The 21,627-nt window shown below is 39.5% G+C and overlaps 1 protein-coding gene across 1 annotated transcript; it reads right to left on the bottom strand.

Moving 5' to 3' along the window:
- Positions 1-13,146: 13,146 nt before the first annotated feature.
- On the bottom strand, positions 13,147-14,763 carry LOC307183968 (histone deacetylase 2-like). The gene is given in 2 exon segments (XM_079917200.1): positions 13,147-13,308; positions 13,310-14,763. Coding segments are annotated over 2 exon segments (1,470 nt in total). The 5' UTR covers positions 14,732-14,763; the 3' UTR covers positions 13,147-13,260.
- Between the last annotated feature and the right edge of the window lie 6,864 nt (positions 14,764-21,627).

Raw genomic sequence — 21,627 nt, 5'->3', positions numbered from 1 at the left:
TGTGGAATTTGTTTCAGAATAATCTAGTAGCCCCAGGACCTGGTCCCACCCACCAATGGGCTGGCAGCCACTGCACAAGGCAGGGCCTGGCAGCCAACTGGGCTGGAAGCAAGTTCTGCCTACCAGCTTGCCCACAGTAGTCAGTCCTGCCACAACAGAAGGGCCCATGAAGCCCATATAGGGGGTGCCTCTAAAGCCAGAGGGAAGGTGGCCAGAGGGAAGGTGCTGCTGGACCCCAAAGACTTCTCTATAAGGCCACTTCTCTAAGACTGGGAAATGTAACCAACTTACCTAATATATAGAAATAAACACAGAGAATTAGATAAAATGAGGAGACAGAAGAATACGTTCAAAGCAAAGGAACAGGTCAAAACCCCAGAAGAAGAACTAAGCAAAGTGGAGCTAAGCAATCTACCCAGTAAAGAAGTTGAGGTGATGATCATAAAGATGCTCAGTGAATTTCAGAGGAAAATGGATGAATACAGTGAGAAGCTGAACAAATGGTTAGAAAATATAAAAAATAACCAAATAGAGCTGAAAATACAATTACTGAAGTAAAAAATACACTAGAAGGAATCAACAGTAGATTAGATGATACAGAGGAGTAAATTAGTGAACTGGAAGACAAAGTAGTGAAAATCACCCAAGCTGAACAGAGAAAAGAAAAAACGATTTTAAAAAATCAGGATAGTTTAAGAGACCTCTGGGACAACATCAGCTTAATAATATTCACATCTTAGGCATCTCAGAAGGAGAAGAGAGAGAGAAAAGAGCAAAGAACTTATTTGAAAAAATAAGAGCTGAAAACTTCCCTAACATGGGGAAGGAAACAGACATTCAAATCTAGGAAGCACAGGGAGCCCCAATCAAGATAAACCCAAAGAGGTTCATACCAAGACATGTTACAATTAAAATGGCAAAAATTAAAGATCCAGAAAAAAATCTTAAAAGCAGCAAGAGATAAGCAACTAGTTATGTACAAGGGAGATCCCATAAGACTACCAGCTGACTTTTCAGAAGAAAGTTTTCAGGCCTGAGGGAGTGGCACGGTATATATTCAAAGTGATGAAAGGAAAAAACCCAAGACTACTCTACCTGTCAAGGCTATCATTCAGATTTGATGAGAGAATAAATAGTTTTACAGATAAGCAAAAGCTAAAAGAGTCCAGCACCACTAAAGCAGCTTTATAAGAAATGTTAAAAGGACTTCTCTAAGTGGAAAAGAAAGGACTACAATTAGAAATATGAAAATTATGAAATGAAAAATCTCACTGGTAAAGGCAAACATACAGTAAAGGTAGTAGATCAATCACTTATAAAACTAGTAGGAAGGGCTTCCCTGGTGGCACAGTGATTGAGAATCCGCCTGCCAATGCAGGGGACACGGGTTCGAGCCCTGGTCTGGGAAGATCCCACATGCCACGGAGCAACTAGGCCTGTGAGCCACAACTACTGAGCCTGCGCGTCTGGAGCCTGTGCTCTGCAACGAGAGGCCCGCGCACCACGATGAAGAGTGGCCCCCGTTTGCCGCAACTAGAGAAAGCCCTCGCACAGAAATGAAGACCCAACACAGCCAACAATTAATTAATTAAAAGAAAAAAACTAGTAGGAAGGTTAAAAGACAAAAGTAGTAAATTGTCTATATCCACAATAAATAGTTGAAGGATACAGAAAACAAAAAGTTGTAAAATATGATATCAAAAGCATTAAACATGGAAGGGAGGAGAGGAGTAAAATGGCAGGATTGTTAGAATGCGTTAGAACTTAAGAGATCATCAACTTAAAATAACCATATATACATACGTTGTTATATACGAACCTCATGGTAACCACAACCATAATTCTATAATAGATACACACACAGAGAAAGAGAAAGGGATCCAAACATAACACTAAAAGTAGTCACCAAATCACAAGGAAAGAGAGCAAAAGAGGAAAGGAACAAAAAAGAATTAAAGCAACAACGAGAAAACAATTAGCAAAATGGCAATAAGTACATACCTACCAATAATTACTTGAAATGTAAATGAACTAAATGCTCCAATCAAAAGACATAGAGTGGCTGAATGAATGACAAAACAAGACCCATGTATATGCTATGCTACCTACAAGAAACTCACTTCAGAACTAAAGATGCACATAGACTGAAAGTGAGAGGTTAGAAAAAAGTATTCCCTGCAACGAAAATGAAAAGAAATCTGAGGTAGCAAAACTTATATCAGGCAAGATAGAGTTTAAAACAAAAACTGTAACAGACAAAGCAGGACATTACATAATGACAAAGGGATCAATCCAACAAGAAGATATATTCCAGTTATAAAATAAATAATGTACAGCATAGTGAATATAGAAATAATATTGTAACAACTTTGTATGGTGACAAATAGTAACTAGAATTATTGTGGTGATCATTTTGTAATGTCTAAAAATATCAAATCACTATGTTGTACACCTGAAACTACTATAATATTGTAAGTCCATTATACTTTTTCTTTCTTTAACAAAAAAACTCATAAAATTATGAGGTTTTGCAGAGATTATGAGGTTTTGTAAGATTTTAACTCGACGCTCATTTTCGTGCCATTAATTTGAATAGTACACTTTGGTACTATGAAATAAATCCAATTGAATGAACAAAAAGTAATCCAGGGAGCGTGGAAGAGGAATGTGTGTGTATTTTATAGATGAAATAGGACTGAGTCTGGGTTGATAACTGTTGAATCTGCATGTTGGGTTCACAAGGATTCGGTATACTACTTTCTCAATTTTGTTTATGTGTGAAAAGCACCATAGCGAAAGGTTAAAATAAATCAAAGAATAAATGTGAACATACGGGGCATTTCCCTGGCAGTCCAGTGGTTAAGACTTGGCGCTTTCATTGCAGTGGCCCTAGTTCAATCCCTGGTCGGGGAACTAAGATCCTGCAAGCCACACGGCGTGGCCAAAAAAAAAAAAAAGTGAACGTACCCATGATGTCCTTTCAGATCTATGGGAGGACTCTAATAAGCTCAAAGTGTTAATATTTCAAAATTGTCATTATTTCCTTTTGATGCTGAGTCTCTTCTAGTTTTAAATGTTACTAATTAAAGAGATTCCACCAATCCTTAAAGGTTAAAGACTGCTGTTGGCCACTACAACACAATGGAATGCATAAGGGGTGTGTGTGTGTGTAGATACACACACACACACACACTTTAATGTGGTTGTTTTGTGGTGGTTTGTTTGTTTTCCGGTATATCAACACCCAGGTTTCTGGGTGGCAGCACAGGAGAAGCCAGGGATGTAGGTCAAATTGACCCATTTGGGGAAGGCAGACTTTGGCTGTCTGCATTTCAACAGGATCTCAATCAAGAAGACAGCCACTACGAAGAGGGGCCTACTCTTGACTCCATGAATTCAGAATCTGAGAGTTTCTTGAGGACAGGAAGCAGTTTCTATGGAAGCAGACTGGAGTCAACAGCTAGATTCTCAAAAAATACTGAAAGCAATATGATTTCAGAAGGGAAGGTCAAGAGGAGAGACCCACATTACAACAAAGAAGAATGGCTCCAAGATGAGAGGGCAGGTCCCCACAAGTGACGCAATAGGTCTGTCACCAATAGTTCAAGAATAGAGACTTGCCAGTTGCTCTCAATCCTATCTCCTGCAATATGAGGTCCCAAGGTATGGCTGGTGGCCAGAAGGAAGCTAGGTTGTCTGCTAAAGGAAGCTGATAGTCATGGCAGGGGGCTGGGCATGCTTTATAAATTGTCTTCCACTTCGGGTTACAAAATTTTTGCTGTTAGAGTTTAAGAGCCCTGGGAGAAAGTGAGGAATTAATCTACACACCCATTTTAGAAAGCGTCATGACTCACAATATGCTTCTGAGTGTCCCATTTGCTTGAGAACCTTATAGATCCCTGGGAGAAACACTAATGGAGTAAAGGAGACTTAAGGAGAAAGGGCTGGATGCTTGTACTGATAGTTGAAGGTATTGGGGCATATAGGGAATGGATGTAGTAGCATATTGGACAGGAGTGACAACTCCTCCTGAGCAGGAGAGAAAAGGGTGCCAAGGCATCTGGCTGATTGTGGGAAGTTTAGTTTATCTATTTATTTATTTTTTAATATTTATTTATTTATTTGGCTGTGCTGGGTCTTAGTTGTGGCACATGGGATTTTAGTTGGGACATGCGGGATCATTTTTAGTTGGGGCATGTGGGATCATTTTTAGTTGGGGTGTGTGGGATCATTTTTAGTTGCGGCATGAGAGATCTAGTACCCTGATCAGGGATCGAACCCGGGCCCCCCCGCGTTGGGAGCGTAGAGTCTTAACCGCTGGACCACCAGGGAAGTCCCAGGAGTTCAGTTTAAAAGCTTAGGAATCTGACATTATGTAGAGAGTCCCAGATGCCCAAGGGAACTTTTTCCAAGTCCCTCTTGGAAATAGTGATTTGTGAAAGAATGGACACCCTAGTGGTCCGTTTTAGACACAGTGAGAAATCAGGAGAGTAAAACTAGCTTTGAGGAGCTTAGTGAGAGTTGTAACACTGAAGAGTAAAATCCTGACACCTCAATCTTCCCTCCTCTCATCCCCTTCCTCCTTTCTCCATCTCAGCGAAACAGCAGCAGTTACGGCAAAGAAAAAGCCATCCTGAGCCCTCCATGAGGGAGGGAGTGGAAAAGAAAGCCACAGAAATGGGAAGAATGAGGTGATACAGAAATGGCCAGAAGGCTAACTCCATCATCACGTAGAAGTAAGAGCAGCTATAGCAACTAAGTGAAGTCACCAGGAGGTGGAGGGGGAGAGCAGGGGAACTTAAACGCCACCCAAATCACCTTGCTGTCTTCCAGGAGGGGAAACACCTAGGGAAGCCTGGTTCTTAGAACCCCTCATGGAAGAGCCAACAAGAGCCACTGATTGTTGCTGACTGTTACCTATTTTCTTTGAATGTCCTCTCATAGGCTGGGTGATCAAGGGGGTCTTGGGGTACATTTTAGTGACTAATGCTTTGACACAGGATTATGATGTTGATCCCATTTTTATAACAGAAGTTAGAAAGCTCACAGTTCCTTCTAGGTACTTTGTGTGTTATCAGGTGACCAGTGGTGATTTGGACCAGAGCCTCTGAGTTAGAATCGCTAGACTTCTCGAGGGAACAGTTGGCTTTTTAAAAGAATTCAGTAAAAAAAAAAACCAAACTACAGTAAGGAAGTTTTTAAAAATAGCTAAATAACCTTTAAGGAACACCCTGAAGTGACACACAGGTACAAGAGAGAAATTATGACCCTAATTACAAGCTTAGCTTTTCTAAAGAGATACTGTCTGAAGAAACACAGGCAGGCCTTCTATTCCTTTCCTCTCTCCATATGGAACTCGTTTATCTGCAGCTCTGTACATCCAACTGTTCTGTGCCGTTTCTTCCTTGCCATATAAAGCTACCAGCCTCGTGTGAGTCCTGCAATTCCTAATTTCTCTCCACTCCTCCATAGGTAGTCAACTGGAGCTTCCTTCTCCGACCCTTCAAAATGTGGGCGTTTTCCCCATTGTGAGAACTTTCTCTTTAGTTTCTGTTGAGGATAGAGTAATGGGCTGGAATTACGGAGGGTGTTTTGTTTAGACTTTGGTCAAGACTTCCTGAAACTAAGGTGTGTGAACTGAGATGCATTGCTAAAGAGTTTTGTTTTTGTTTTTTACTTCCTCTCTTCGGTTTAAAATACTAAGTGGTTTAAAAAAATAGATTTATAAGGTGTTTTCATCATAGCCTGCTGAAAGGTTAAAGACAGGGGATGTATTTGGAAAAAAACATCTCTGGCTCCCTAGACCATCTGTTCTTTGACATCTACCATCTATCAGAATATGATGCTAAATGCTTGGGAGAGCTGAGAGCTGTTAATATAGCACATGAAGCTATCAGTCAGCAGAATGATAGCTGGGAGGACAGATTTTGACACTTCCCTTATCGTCTTTTCTTGAACTCAGATGCAAGATTATTCCAGTCACTTTAAAAAATATGGGCCAAGATTATGGCAGCCTTGGAAGGCTTCTTCTTTGGACTTTTAGCCACTTGACCTTGGCTCACTCTGTTCATTCAGACCAGTCCTAAGGATTTTGTGGGCACCTTAGGCAACTTCAGGACTTTACTGCACAGTTCAGTAGGGACCCTTGGTCCACTCAATGTAAGTTGGTATAAAACAGCTCCTATAGCTGCTTCATAGTCATCCAAAGGTTTAGGCCAGATCTCAGATGAATATGGACCACAAAACCATGACCACATCTCAGAGCTACCCATCCCAACAGGCCTGTAGGTCATGTAAGCTTTTAGCTTTGGTGTACAGCGTTATTTGGTCTCATCATCTGACCAAAATGTAAGCATGTACATACGAATGCTTCACCACCACTGAGGTAACAACTGCAGAGAGGGAAAGGAAAGAATGTACTAGAGAGACCCTGTTCAAAGTCTGTTTCTGTTCTCTCTCAGGTCTGTGATCCTGAGAAGGTTACTCTGAGCGAGAAACCTACCTGCCATGAGGAGTACATGAGATAGTGCAGGTAACAGACCTGGTACGTAGTAGGCAGGCTCATCTACTTGAACTGTTGTTGACATGATTATGTCAAATGAGCCTTACCTGGTTTTATAGTACGTGCAAATAAGCATCCTGGGAGTATGTTTTTCTAAGCTAATTTCTATTTTTTTCCTTTCACCGCCCAACTCTCTACCCTTTTCTGTCCTGTGCTCATTATTACCAATGAGACACAGTTTTCACCAACAATTTTTTAGCATGTGCTTCCTCCTTTGACTACAATTACAAATTAAGGCCTACCTAAGGTGTCTGTTTCACCCTTTCAAGATTGCTTGCAAACAGCTCTAAGCTAGACCCTTAGTGTAGGCAGCCACCCCAAGAAAGAGCAGATACCAGCTTAGCTGTAGATTTCCCCAGGAATGCTGGGGGAGCAGTAAAATAGTGGAAGAGAGTAAATTGGCCATGAGAAATACTGCGGGGTTCAGAGTTCTAAATCTACCACTTATTAGCTGTGTGACCCTGTGTCCACCCCCCTCAGTTAACTCACTGGTAGATGAGCTAACAGTGCCTACTCTGCTTTGCTCATGAGACCTCTCCCACAGGGTTATTGTAAGGATCCAGTATAACAGTGTCAGCCCAAACGTGGTAGGCATAGCACCTGGTACCATGTGAGAAGATTTCTGGTGGTGCGTGCCCAAAGTTTTTATTCCTTTTTAAATTTAAAGCTTAGTATTTATTTTTATGTGTATTAGAAAACAATTTATTACATAACTAGCACACCAAACTCATGATTTCTTAGATGTAATTGTTCAGGAGAAGGGTTAAGTAAAAAACAAGAAACAATAGCAAATATATATGTATTAGTGTATGTGTGTATAGTAATTATGACAAAAAAGGAAGGTAGTGCCCTCGTAGAGTATGGCAGTCTGCAAAAACAGGATAAATAGAACAGCTGTCTGAAGATTTCAGGGAGCGTAACAAATATGTCATTATTACTCTCTGGAAGTCCCTGAGTTTCCTCACCCATAAAAGTCAACAAATGGTTGCTGATGCCTTCCACGTACCTGGCACTCTTCTGGGTTCTGAGGATATAACAGTAGATCAGACAGACAAAATTCCTCCCTCCTGGAGCTTACATTCAAGTGGAAGAAACAAATCTAAGCCACAAAATGGTTGTGTGGATCTGAGCCAGTCACGTACGCAGAAAGCATTTGACAACTGCAGACACGCTCTCAATGTCTGCTATTGCTGCAGTGAGGTACCAGAGGTGGGAATGAGGAATTGATCTGAGAATATCTAAAAAGTACCTGGCAGAATCCAGAGAAATGCTGTAGTGTGGACAAATGTAAATTGTTTCTGTTTCCTTTGGGTTTTCCTCTGGGTGAAGTTCCTGGAAGAAGTTTCCTAAAATTACTGCACAGTGAAAGGACTCACCTTCATGGTCTGTGTTTGGCACCCCCATGCTCTCTCTAGAGGCATTGAGATCTGTGAGTCTAACCAGTACCATATTAGAATTACGCATCTTACTCTTCAAATAGGCAACCCAGCTTGAATTAATCTAACCATAAGATTCCTCTTCTGAATCAAATGCTCTTCTGATATCCAAACATGTAAAGTCTAATTTGTTTTCCTTCATTCCCTAATTTTACAGTTCTCTCCAAAAGAATTAGCACATCTCCCTGGACTCACTTTCTCTTTTTAAATCCCCAAAGTCATATTTCTTAACTGGTTTGGGTTGCATTATGTCTGCATTTATTGGATCTTCCTATCAACTCACAAGTTGGCCATTTGACAATATTTAAAGGGTCAGCTACTCCTACTTGGGAAATTACTGCCTCAGTGAACTTACTAAAAGATACCCTAGTGGCTTGAAAGAATAAAAATAAGTTGCTAAAAATGTGTAATTTCCAAACAGGGAATAGGTTATGTGCTGGGAGATTGTGTTGAAAAATGAATACTAATAAATTTTTAACAAAATAACTGCCCAGTAAAGATAAAACCAGAATATGATATATGAAGAGAATGTAACATGTTGGAACCAAAATGTAGGAGGAAAGATATTAATATTATTAACCAGGGTTGCAAATGAGACAAGTCCATATAACTTTAACTTTCAGACCCTCTATTAATGAATAACTGAAGATGATGATTCATTACTTCTATACTGCATCATCCTTGCCTATAGTTCCATGTTTAGCATTGTTACTTGAGATGATGCTTTCACTGTTTTGCTAAAGAATCCAAGTTTGCCCATTCATTTTACTTCACTGATTCTTGCTAAAGTACATAGCAGGTTTGTCAATTGGGCTTCGGTTTATAAGGTTCGTCCCTAAAAAAAAAAAAAGCCTAAGGCTTTCTATTTTGATTAAACAGTAAGCAGATACAAGTTTTTGCTATACCTGACAACCTGGTATGAAATGCAAGGCTTGCACATTTCAAACATGAGGTAAGAATATAAAGTGATTTTTAAAAACAAATCTCCCTGTACTTAAACTCAAAGGAATGTTGTCTCTTTTCAGCTCATTCTCATTGGGAGGTCATATACTTACTCTAACTGTGTTGTTTTTCCTCTAAACATTTGGAACTCCTCTTGTGGAACTGTCTTCGGAGTTTGCAAAGCATTTTTCTGAGCGTCCCGCTCTGTGCCAAGTCTTCATCCTTTGGGCTGGGGTTGGGGGATGGGAGCCAGTGGAAGGGAGTGGATTTAATGATTTCTGGAAAGAGCTGAAAGTCATCCAGAGGCCAATCTGGCAAATGGCGTGAGTGTAACCATTTGGGGTTAAAAACTAGAATAACAGGGCTGCCTATAAAGGGCAGAGCCTGGCTCTGTCACTTGGCCTATGAACTGACTCTTGGAAGACAGTCCTCAAAGCAGCTTCCGCAGCAGCTTTGGCCCGTGACTGGCATTCTTTGAATAGATGTATAGAGTCTCCTAAAGTGGCTACTTTTGAAGTAATACTTCAAACACTCATTTCCTTGTGTAGGACCCAGAGTGCTTTTTTCACAAACTACCATGGTCATGTGTAGAAAAGAGCCAACATTTACTAAGGATCTGGAATCAAGATAAGGACAGTTAGGCAAACATACTTTCACAATAACACTGAGGAAAGAAAAGAACTCGCTGTGAAGTGTTGGTAGTTCTTCCCCAGGAACCATAGTTAGTATTCAGCCACTGTCTGTATATCTACTGTACATGCCCTAGTAGAAGGCAATGCCAAACATGAGACCCTCTGCCATCCTCCGAATAAGTCCCCCCATCCCCCCTCACCAAAAATTTTAGAGATGTACCTAAAAAGCACCAATCACCTACGTATAAATACTTAAGTTATTAACTTAGTTACATATATTTAATCATTTTGTACACTTATAAAATTGATATTTTAATATCACTTTATATATTATTTCATATTTTACATAATGTTACTATAGTCATATTTTCTCCACTATTGTATTTCAGTCTTATTCCAAGCCACAGCACAGTACTATGACAGTTGTTTTCTTTCATCCTGCAGTTACATATTTTCAACATCCACTATGTAACCACTTACTGTAATATTTTAAAAAGTGATATTTAGAAGGCTTGTGCCCATCAACATCCACTCTTGCAAATATGAGGCCATTCATACAAGGGAAAGAAAAAATAAATATGTATTAAAGTTCACCGATTCCACTTATAAACATCAGAATCTTGCATTGATTATGAGTGTTTCAGGATAGTGTGTCTTCCCTGCAAAGAATGGTGTTATTAGAAATAAAATAAGGATGAGAACATCCTCTAGTAAGAAACTCAGAATATAAAGCAATTCCCTCTTTTTTCCAAGGAGTGATTTTGGGGAAAACCTTGCTTGGCATTGGAGTGTACTCAGAGTTAATGATTTGCTCTCTGTTACCCCACAAAGATTGAACATCACTCTAAGTTTTCATTGCTGCTGAAAGGGTAAAAATAGATTACCAGCAGAAGTCAGAGTTCACAGGAAGAAATCGAATAGAAAGACAGCGTAAAGGACAGCGAACAGAAGACATTTGACTTTCTTTTGGCATGCAGTAGGGGAAAATTTACATACAGTGCAATTGTTTGCCCCCAGAGATAGGAACGTATGCACTGGATTACAGAGCCAATACCAAAAAGCTCCACATTTGGGGGCATGAAAAAGTAGTAGGACATAGCTGAGGAAGAGAGAGAGAAGGAAAGTAAGCAAGAAGGGCAGGGGTCTATTTAGTTGAATAACAATGCTGCTTACACCAGGGCATCCTCAAGATTCTGTCTTTGGGCTTTCAAGCATTGGGTTCTTGGAAACCATCCTGTCTTGACTCCCACCCCCATATGCACTCTCACTGTATTTAACATTGTGGCTGAGGCTGGTGTTCTAATCCTGGCTGGGCCCCCAGACTTTTGTATGGCCTTGGTGGCTCTTCTCATGTGTTCAGAATTGTTCATGATATTGATGCCTTCACAGGGATAGCAGCATTCCATCAGAATGGCAGGCTTCCAGCTGTTGGCAGCAGCTTGCTAGCCTCCACGTTTGATATTAGAGACAAAGAAATTAAAGCATTCTTCTGGAGGATGGGTGGAGAGCCCTGGTTTTAAATTTCCCTTCCTTATCTACTTTGCAGGGTCTCAAAATGATGGCCCTCGAGGTACTTTCCACAGTCTGCTTACCTGGCTTAGTGCACGCTGATACCTAAAACCCTGCTTTGTAATTTCCTCTTCCTAACTCTGTAGGCACTTTTCCTTCTAATTTTGGACAATCATTGGCATGATTTGGAAATTGCATTACTGCATATCTTTTAAAAAGAGTCAGTGTGGATAAATGACCTTTTCTATTATCTGTATTTTTCATTCCTTTCACAGTGCTCCATTGGCCAGAAATACTGACAGCCACATGGATTTAAACATGCCATGTATGGAGGGTCCTTAAAAAACTGAAAATAGAACTACCATATGACCCAGCAATCCCACTACTGGGCATATACCCTGAGAAAACCATAATTCAAAAAGAGACATGTACCACAATGTTCATTCAGCACTATTTACAATAGCCAGGACATGGAAGCAACCTAAGTGTCCATCGACAGATGAATGGATAAAGAAGATGTGGCACATATATACAATGGGATATTACTCAGCCGTATAAAGAAATGAAATTGAGTTATTTGTAGTGAGGTGGATGGACTAAAGTCTGTCATACAGAGTGAAGTAGAGAAAAACAAATATCATATGCTAACACTTATATATGGAATCTAAAAAAAAAATGATTCTGATGAACCTAGGGGCAGGACAGGAATAAAGATTCAGGCATAGAGAATGGACTTGAGGACACTGAATTACAAAAGTTTCTTCACGTATTTTAAAATTTAATTATTTGTGGGTTTTAGCTGTTGTCATTATTTTCTCCCAGTCTGCCACTTTATTGATAAAGCTAACAGCCTGCCACTTCTGTTAGCTTTATCAATAAAGGTTTCCTTCGTTTGTAATGTGTTCCAATACCTGATATATCTTCTTTTTTGATTTTGCCTTAACTCTTTGAAAATTCTTATTTTTCTACATAAATTTTGGAATTGTTTTTCATGTTAAAAATTTCACTCTGGGATTTTGATTGTAATTGCATTGAATTTAGAAACTAATCAAGGAAAACTTAATTCGATGATGTCAGAGCAAGGTGTTAATCTATATGTTATTTAATGTTTCATTTGTTTAGGTTTTCTGATTTGTGCTTTAATAGTTTAAAATTTATTCTCTATAAAGATGTTCTTTCTTTGGTTGATATCTACATATTTTATAGTTTTTGTTGCTACCATTAATAGTATCTTACATTCTATTATGTTGCCTATCGAGTTATTGCCTATTCATAGGAACACTATTAAATTTTACACATTGTTTTTATACCTAACAAACTTGCTGAACTCCCTTTTAATTTTAGCAGTTTACTGATTTCTTAGGTTTTCTGTGCATTTGATCATGATATTTTTAACTGGAAATAATAACAATTTGGTCTCCTTCCTTCATGTTCTTAATGCAGTGACCAGGACTTCCTGTACTCTGTTAAAGAATGGCAATGATACCAAGTCATTCATGTCTTGTTCTTGACCTTAAGGAAATTGCAGCTAAACTTTTAAATTAAACTTGACGATTGCAGTAGATGGTTGGTAGAAAGCTCTTATCAGGTTAAAGAAGCTTCGCTCTATTCCTAGTTTTCTAAGAGTTTATTAAAAAAAACATAGATATTGAATTTTATCCAGTGCTTTTTCTGCTTTTGTTGAGATACTCATGTAATTTTGCTTCTATAGTTCCTTAATGTGATGAATTATTTTAATAGTTTTATATTTTCACTTCTTAAACCATTTTTCTTAAATGGGCCCTATTTGATCATGCTTTAATTTCATCATTGAATTCTTAGTATTTATTTATTATTATTATTATTTTTTTACCAAGTACAATTTTTTAATAAAGATAATTACAAAAGATGGAAAAATCAGCTCAGAACGGCCAATTACTTCTTGAATAGAGCAGTTTTTTGACATAATAACACATCAGTTTTAAATACTATCACATAAAGCATGGTGGAGAAAAGAAATTCTGCTTCATAATTAGAAAACTCACAGTAAAACTTGCCAAGAAAAACAAAACCAAAAAAAGCCATTTTGAAAATAAATACAGTCCATGACAAAGTAGTATAAAATGAAGCCAGAAGTCTTCAAAAAGAAAACATTTTTCTTCCCAATATTTTCTCACTGAAAGTGATGAGACTCTCAAATTCAGGAGTTGCTGAGCTCTTCTGATTTGGCTCCTTTGGTATCTGTTTTTTTCACCACTACTGTCCTTGGACTTATCTTCTTTAACATCTGTTTTTTTGTCCTCCGTTTCCTTCTTGTCTTCTTCAATTCTAGCTTTCTTTGCTCCTTTCTTATGATCAGCCACATTTCTGCGACCTCCCTCTCCTTCGTCCTCAGAATCTGAGAATTCTTCATCACAAGCTATCCGTTTGTCTGATGCCCGAATAGAAATTCTCTTGTCTGGATCTTCTCTATCTTCATCTCCACTGTCTTCATGAACTGCATCTTCTGGAATAGCTTGCATTTGGACGCCAGCTGCATGTGGCAACATGCGTAGATTTTCAGATAAACGCTGTTTTATCTTTTCCGTATATTCTGGAGTGTTCTGGTTTGTCACGTTTGAAGGACTAATATGCAGTTTGAAGTCTGGTCCAAAATTCTCAAAGTAATCATTATATGGCAGTTCACTGGGAATCTCACAATCAAGGGCAACAGCAGTCTCATATGTCCAACATCGAGCAACATTGCGGATTGTGTATCCACCTCCCGCAAGCATTAGTAATGGTAAATTGAAAGTTTTTACAACTTCTGCACATTTAGCATGACCTTTGACTGTCAAATTGAAGCAACCAAGCCTATCACCGGATAGTGAGTCTGCACCACACTGTAGCACCACAGCAGTAGGTTGATACATCTCCATCACTTTTGAGATAATAGGCTTAAATATCTGCCCATATGATTCATCATCTATACCATCTCTCACTGGAAAATTGACAGCATAGTATTTGCCTTTTCCTGCACCAATATCCCTCAAGTCTCCCGTTCCAGGAAAGTATTCCCCATATTTGTGGAATGATACAGTCATTACACGATCTGTTGTATAAAAAGCTTCTTCAACACCATCACCATGATGGATATCAATATCAATATATAAGACTCTCTGATGATACTTTAGTAATTCAAGGATGGCAAGCACAATATCATTAACATAACAGAATCCTGATGCTTCTGATTTCTTAGCATGATGTAATCCTGCAGCCCAGTTAACAGCCATATCAGTTTGTTGTCGGTTCAACTTCACAGCCCCAGCAACTGAACCACCAGATGAAAGCTGACAAAACTCAAAGAGCCCATCAAACACTGGACAATCTTCTCCACCATTAAATCTCTGCATCTGCTTACTATACTCGAACGTGTTATCTGGTCTTATTGAACGTAGAAATTTGATGTACTCATTGCTGTGGTATTTTGTCATTTCTTCAGCAGTGGCTTTATGGGGACTATATATTTCCATTTTTCTATACAAGCCATAATTTAGCAGCAAGTTATGGGTCATGCGGATCCTATGAGGTTTCATGGGATGACCCTGTCCGTAATAATAATTTCCAATATCACCATCGTAGTAGTAGTAGCAGGCTTTCTTCTTCTTGCTGCCTCCCTGACTGTACGCCATGGGCTACCCGGCCACCACCGCCTCCGGCTCCTCCTCTGGCTGCTGCTGCTGCTGCTGCTGCCGCGGCTCGCTCGGCGGGAAGAGAAGAGGGCTGGGGCGAAGGTGGGGGGGGGGTGGCAGTGCCGCGGGGAAAGGCAGGCCGGAGGGCCGGAGGGAGGAGAGGAGGGGAGTGCTGGGAGGGCTCGGTACCGCCCGGCTGAGTGGCCGAGAGCACCTATTATTATTTTTTTAACATCTTTATTGGAGTATAATTGCTTTACAATGGTGTGTTAGTTTCTGCTATATAACAAAGTGAATCAGCTATACATATACATATGTTCCCATATCTCTTCCCTCTTGCATCTCCCTCCCTCCCACACTCCCTATCATACCCCTCTAGGTGGTCACAAAGCACAGAGCTGATCTCCCTGTGCTATGCGGTTGCTTCCCACTAGCTATTTATTTTACGTTTGGTAGTGTATATATGTCCATGCCACTCTCTCACTTTCGCACAGCTTACCCATCCCCCTCCCCATATCCTCAAGTCCATTCTCTAGTAGGTCTGTGTCTTTATTCCCGTCTTGCCCCTAGGTTCTTCATGACCATTTTTTTTCTTTTCCTTAGATTCCATATATATGTGTTAGCAAATGGTATTTGTGTTTCTCCTTCTGACATACTTCACTCTGTATGACAGATTCTAGGTCCATCCACCTCACTACAAATTACTCAATTTTGTTCCTTTTTGTGGCTGAGTAATATTCCATTGTATGTATGTGCCACATCTTCTTTATGCATTCATCTGTTGATGGACATTTAGGTTGCTTCCATGTCCTGGCTATTGTAAATAGAGCTGCAGTGAACATTTTGGTACATGACTCTTTTTGAATTATGGTTTTCTCAGGGTATATGCCCAGTAGTGGGATTGCTGGGTCATATGGTAGTTCTATTTTTAGTTTTTTAAGGAACCTCCATGCTGTTCTCCACAGTGGCTGTATCAATTACATTCCCACCAACATGGCAAGAGGGTTCCCTTTTCTCCCCACCCTCGCCAGCATTTATTGTTTGTAGATTTTTTGGTGATGGCTATTCTAACTGGTGTGAGGTGATACCTCATTGCAGTTTTGATTTGCATTTCTCTAATGATTAGTGATGTTGAGCATCCATCCATGTGTTTGTTGACAGTCTGTGTATCTTTTTTGGAAAAATGTCTATTAAAGTCTTCTGCCCATTTTTGGATTGGGTTGTTTGTTTTTTTGATATTGTGCTGTATGAGTTGGTTGTATATTTTGGAGATTAATCTTTTGTCAGTTGCTTCGTCTGAAAATATTTTCTCCCATTCTGAGGGTTGCCTTTTCGTCTTGTTTATGGTTTCCTTTGCTGTGCAAAAGCTTTCAAGTTTCATTAGGTCCCATTTGTTTATTTATGTTTTTATTTCCATTTCTTTAGGAGGTGGGTCAAAAATTATCTAGCTGTGATTTATGTCATAGAGTGTTCTGCCTATGTTTTCCTCTAAGAGTTTCATAGTGTCTGGTCTTACATTTAGCTCTTTAATCCATTTTGAGTTTATTTTTGTGTATGGTGTTAGGGAGTGTTCTCATTTCATACTTTTACATGTAGCTGTCCAATTTTCCCAGCACCACTTATTGAAGAGGCTGTCTCTTCTCCACTGTATATTCTTGCCTCCTTTATCAAAGATAAGGTGACCATATGTGCGTGGCTTTATCTCTGGACTTTCTATCTTGTTCCATTGATCTATATTTCAGTTTTTGTGCCAGTACCATACTGTATTGATTACTGTAGCTTTGTAGTTTAGTCTGAAGTCAGGGAGCCTGATTCCTCCAGCTCCGTTTTTCTTTCTCAAGATTGCTTTGGCTATTCAGGGTCTTTTGTGTTTCCATACAAATTGTGAAATTTTTTGTTCTAGTTCTGTGAAAAATGCCAGTGGTAATTTGATAGGGATTGCATTGAATCTGTAGATTGCTTTGGGTAGTACAGTCATTTTCACAATATTGATTCTTCCAATCCAAGAAAATAGTATATCTCTCCATCTATTTGTATCATCTTTCTTTCATCAGTGTCTTATAGTTTTCTGCATGCAGGTCTTTTTTCTCCTTTTGTAGGTTTATTCCTAGATATTATATTCTTTTTATTGCAATGGTAAATGGGAGTGTTTTCTTAATTTCTCTTTCAGATTTTTCATCATTAATGTATAGGAATGCAAGAGATTTCTGTCCATTAATTTTCTATCCTGCTATTTTTCCAGGTTCATTGATTAGCTCTAGTAGTTTTCTGGTAGCATCTTTAGGATTCTGTATGTATAGTATCATGTCATCTGCAAACAGTGACAGCTTTACTTCTTCTTTTCTGATTTGGATTCCTTTTATTTCTTTTTCTTCTCTGATTTCTGTGGCTAAAACTTCCAAAACTATGTTGAATAATAGTGGTGAGTGTGGGCAACCTTGTCTTGTTCTTGATCTTAGTGGAAATGGTTTCATTTTTTCACCATTGAGGATGATGTTGGCTGTGGGTTTGTCATATATGGCCTTTATTATGTTGAGTAAAGTTTCCTCTATGCCTGCTTTCTGGAGGGTTTTTATCATAAATGGGTCTTGAATTTTGTCAGAAGCTTTCTCTGCATCGATTGAGATGATCATATGGTTTTTCTCCTGCAATTTGTTAATATGGTTTATCACACTGATTGATTTGCATATACTGAAGAATCCTTGCATTCCTGGGATAAACCCCACTTGATCATAGTGTATGATCCTTTTAATGTGCTGTTGGATTCTGTTTGCTAGTATTTTGTTGAGGATTTTTGCATCTATGCTCATCAGCGATATTGGCCTGTAGTTTTCTTTCTTTGTAACATCCTTGTCTGGTTTTGGTATCAGGGTGATGGTGGCCTCGTAAAATGAGTTTGGGAGTGTTCCTCCCTCTGCTGTATTTTGGAAGAGTTTGACAAGGATAGGTGTTAGCTCTTCTCTAAATGTTTGATAGAATTTGCCTGTGAAACCATCTGGTCCTGGGCTTTTGTTTGTTGGAAGTTCTTTAATCACAGTTTCAATTTCAGTGCTTGTGATTGGGCTGTTCATATTCTCTATTTCTTCCTGGTTCAGTCTCAGAAGTTGTGCATTTCTACGAATTTGTCCATTTCTTCTAGGTTGTCCATCTTATTGGCATATAGTTGCTTGTAGTAATCTCTCATGATCCTTTGTATTTCTGCAGTTACTTCTTTTTCATTTCTAATTCTATTGATTTGAGTTTTCTCCGTTTTTTTCTTGATGCGTCTGGCTAGTGGTTTATCAATTTTGTTTATCTTCTCAAAGAACCACCTTTTACTTTTATTGACCTTTGCTGTTGTTTCCTTCATTTCTTTTTTATTTATTTCTGATCTGATCTTTATGATTTCTTTCCTTCTAACTTCAGGGTTTTTTTGTTCTTCTTTCTCTAATTGCTTTAGGTGTAAGGTTAGGTTGTTTATTTGAGATGTTTCTTATTTCTTAAGGTAGGATTGTATTGCTATAAGCTTCCCTCCTAGAACTGCTTTTGCTGCATCCCATAGGTTTTGGGTCGTTGTGTTTTCATTGTCATTTGTTTCTAGGTATTTTTTAATTTCCTCTCTTTGATTTCTTGAATGATCTCTTGGTTATTAAGTAGTGCTTTTTTTAGCCACCATGTGTTTGTATTTTTTACAGATCTTTTCCTGTAATTGATATCTAGTCCTATAGTATTGTGGTTGGAAAAGATACTTCATATGATTTCAATTTTCTTAAATTTACCCAGGCTTGATTTGTGACCCAAGATATGACCTATCCTGCAGAATGTTCCATGAGCACTTGAGAAGAATGTGTATTCTGTTGTGTTTGGATGGAATGTCCTATAGATATTAATTAAGTCCATCTTGTTTAATGTATCATTTAAAGCTTGTGTTTCCTTATTTATTTTCATTTTGCATGATCTGTCCATTGGTGAAAGTGGGGTGTTAAAGTCCCCTACTTATGATTGTGTTACTGTCGATTTCCCCTTTTATGGCTGTTTGCATTTGCCTTATGTATTGAGGTGCTCCTATGTTGGGTGCACAAATATTTACAATTGTTATATCTTCTTCTTGGATCGTTCCTTTGATCATTATGTAGTTTCCTTCTTTGTCTCTTGTAATAGTCTTTATTTTAAAGTCATTTTGTCTGATATGAGAATTGCTATTCCAGCTTTCTTTTGATTTCCATTTGCATGGAATACCTTTTTGCATCCCCTCACTTTCAGTCTGTATGTGTCCCTAGGTCTGAAGTGGGTCTATTGTAGACAACATTTATACAGGTCTTGTTTTTGTATCCATTCAGCCAGTCTGTGTCTTTTGGTTGGAGCATTTAATTCATTTACACTTAAGGTAATTATTGATATGTATGTTCCTATTACCATTTTCTTAATTGTTTGGGGTTTGTTATTGTAGGTCTTTTCCTTCTCTTGTGTTTCCTGCCTATATAAGTTCCTTTAGCATTAGCTGGTTTGGTGGTGCTGAATTCTCTTAGCTTTTGCTTGTCTGTAAAAGTTTTAATTTCTCCATCAAATCTGAATGAGATCCTTGCTGGGTAGAGTAATCTTGGTTGTAGGTTTTTCTCTTGCATCACTTTAAATATGTCCTGCCACTCCCTTCTGGCTTACAGTTTCTGCTGAAAGATCAGCTGTTAACCTTATGGGGAGTCCCTTGTGTATTATTTGTTGTTTTTCCCTTGTTGCTTTCAATATTTTTTCTTTGTATTTAATTTTTGATAGTTTGATTAATATATGTCTTGGTGTGTTTCTCCTTGGATTTATCCTGTATGGGACTCTCTGTGCTTCCTGGACTTGATTAACTATTTCCTTTCCCAAATAAGGGAAATTCTCAACTATAATCTCTTCAAATATTTTCTCAGTCCCTTTCTTTTTCTCTTCTTCTTCTGTGACTCCTATAATTCGAATGTTGGTGCATTAATGTTGTCCCAGAGGTCTCTGAGACTGTCCTCAATTCTTTTCATTCTTTTTCCTTTATTCTGCTCTGCAGTAGTTATTTCCACTATTTTATCTTCCAGGTCACTTATTCGTTCTTCTGCGTCAGTTATTTTGCTATTGATCCCTTCTAGAGAATTTTTAATTTCATTTATTGTGTTGTTCATCACTGTTTGTTTGCTCTTTAGTTCTTCTAGGTTCTTGTTAAACATGTCTTGTATTTTCTCTATTCTATTTCCAAGATTTTGGATCATCTTTACTATCATTATTCTGAATTCTTTTTCAGGTCGACTGCCTATTTCCTCTTCATTTATTAGGTCTGGTAGGTTTTTACCTTGCTCCTTCATCTGCTCTGTGTTTCTCTGTCTTCTCATTTTGCTTCACTTGCTGTGTTTGGGGTCTCCTTTTCGCAGGCTGCCAGTTCATAGTTCCCGTTGTTTTTGCTGTCTGTCCCCAGTGGCTAAGGTAGGTTCAGTGGGTTTTGTAGGCTTCTTGGTGGAGGGAACTAGTGCCTGTGTTCTGGTGGATGAGGCTGGATCTTGTCTTTCTGGTGGGCAGGTCCTCATCCGGTGGTGTTTTTTGGGATATCTGTGGCCTTATTATGATTTTAGCCAGCCTCTCTGCTAATGGATGGGGTTGTGTTCCTGTCTTGCTAGTTGTTTGGCATAGGATATCCAGCACTGTAGCTTGCTGGTTGTTGAGTGAAGCTGGGTCTTGGCATTGAGATGGAGATCTCTGGGAGATTTTTGCCATTTCATATTACGTGGAGCTGGGAGGTCTCTTGTGGACCAGTGTCCTGAACTTGGCTCTCCCACCTCAGAGGCACAGCGCTGATGCCTGGCCGGAGCCCCAAGGGCCTTTCATCCACATGGCTCAGAATAAAAGGTAGGAAAGAGAGAAAGAAGATAAAATAAAATAAAGTAAAATAAATAAAATAAAGTTATTAAAATAAAAAATAATTATTAAAAAAAATTTTTTTAAGTAAAAAGAAAAAAAAAGGTACAGACAGAACCTTAGGACAAATGGTAAAAGCAAAGCTATGAAACAAAATCACACAGAGAAGCATACACATACACACTCACAAAAAGAGAAAAAGGGAAAAAGAATATATATATATCATTGCTCCCAAAGTCCACCTCCTCAATTTGGGATGATTCGTTGTCTATTCAGGTATTCCACAGATGCAGGTACATCAAGTTGATTGTGGAGCTTTAATCCTCTGCTTCTGAGGCTGCTGGGAGAGATTTCCCTTTCTCTTCTTTGTTCGAACAGCTCCCAGGGTTCAGCTTCGGATTTGGCCCCGCCTCTGCGTGTAGGTCGCCGGAGGGCATCTGTTCTTTGCTCAGACAGGATGGGGTTAAAGGAGCAGCTGCTTTGTGGGCTCTGGCTCACTCAGGCCGTGGGGAGGGAGGGGTATGGATGTGGGGCGAGCCTGCGGCGGCAGAGGCTGGCAGGACATTGCACCGGCCTGAGGAGCGCTGTGCGTTCTCCCGGGGAAGTTGTCCCTGCATTCACGGGACCCTGGCAGTGGTGGGCTGCACAGGCTCCCGCGAGGGGAGGTGGGGTAGTGACCTGTGGTTGTTCACAGGCTTCTTGGTGGCGGAAGCAGCAGTGTTAGTGTCTCATGCCCATCTCTGGGGTCCGCGCTGTTAGCCGCAGCTCGCGCCTGTCTCTGGAGCTCCTTTAAGCAGCGCTGTTAATCCCCTCTCCTCTCGCACCAGGAAACAAAGAGACAAGAAAAAGTTTCTTGCCTCTTCGGCAGGTCCAGACTTTTCCCCGGACTCCCTCCTGGCTAGCCGTGGTGCACTAACCCCCTGCAGGCTGTGTTCACGCCGCCAACCCCAGTCCTCTCCCGGCAGCCGAAGCCCGAGCGTCAACTCCCAGCCCCACTCGCCCCGGCGGGTGAGCAGACAAGCTTCTCAGGCTGGTGA

Source organism: Stenella coeruleoalba (genome assembly GCF_951394435.1).
Source record: "Stenella coeruleoalba genome assembly, chromosome: 3".
In the NCBI taxonomy this organism is placed as follows: domain Eukaryota; kingdom Metazoa; phylum Chordata; class Mammalia; order Artiodactyla; family Delphinidae; genus Stenella; species Stenella coeruleoalba.
The sequence above is the reverse complement of the archived record's forward strand: the minus strand, read 5'-3'. Positions and strand labels throughout refer to the sequence as shown.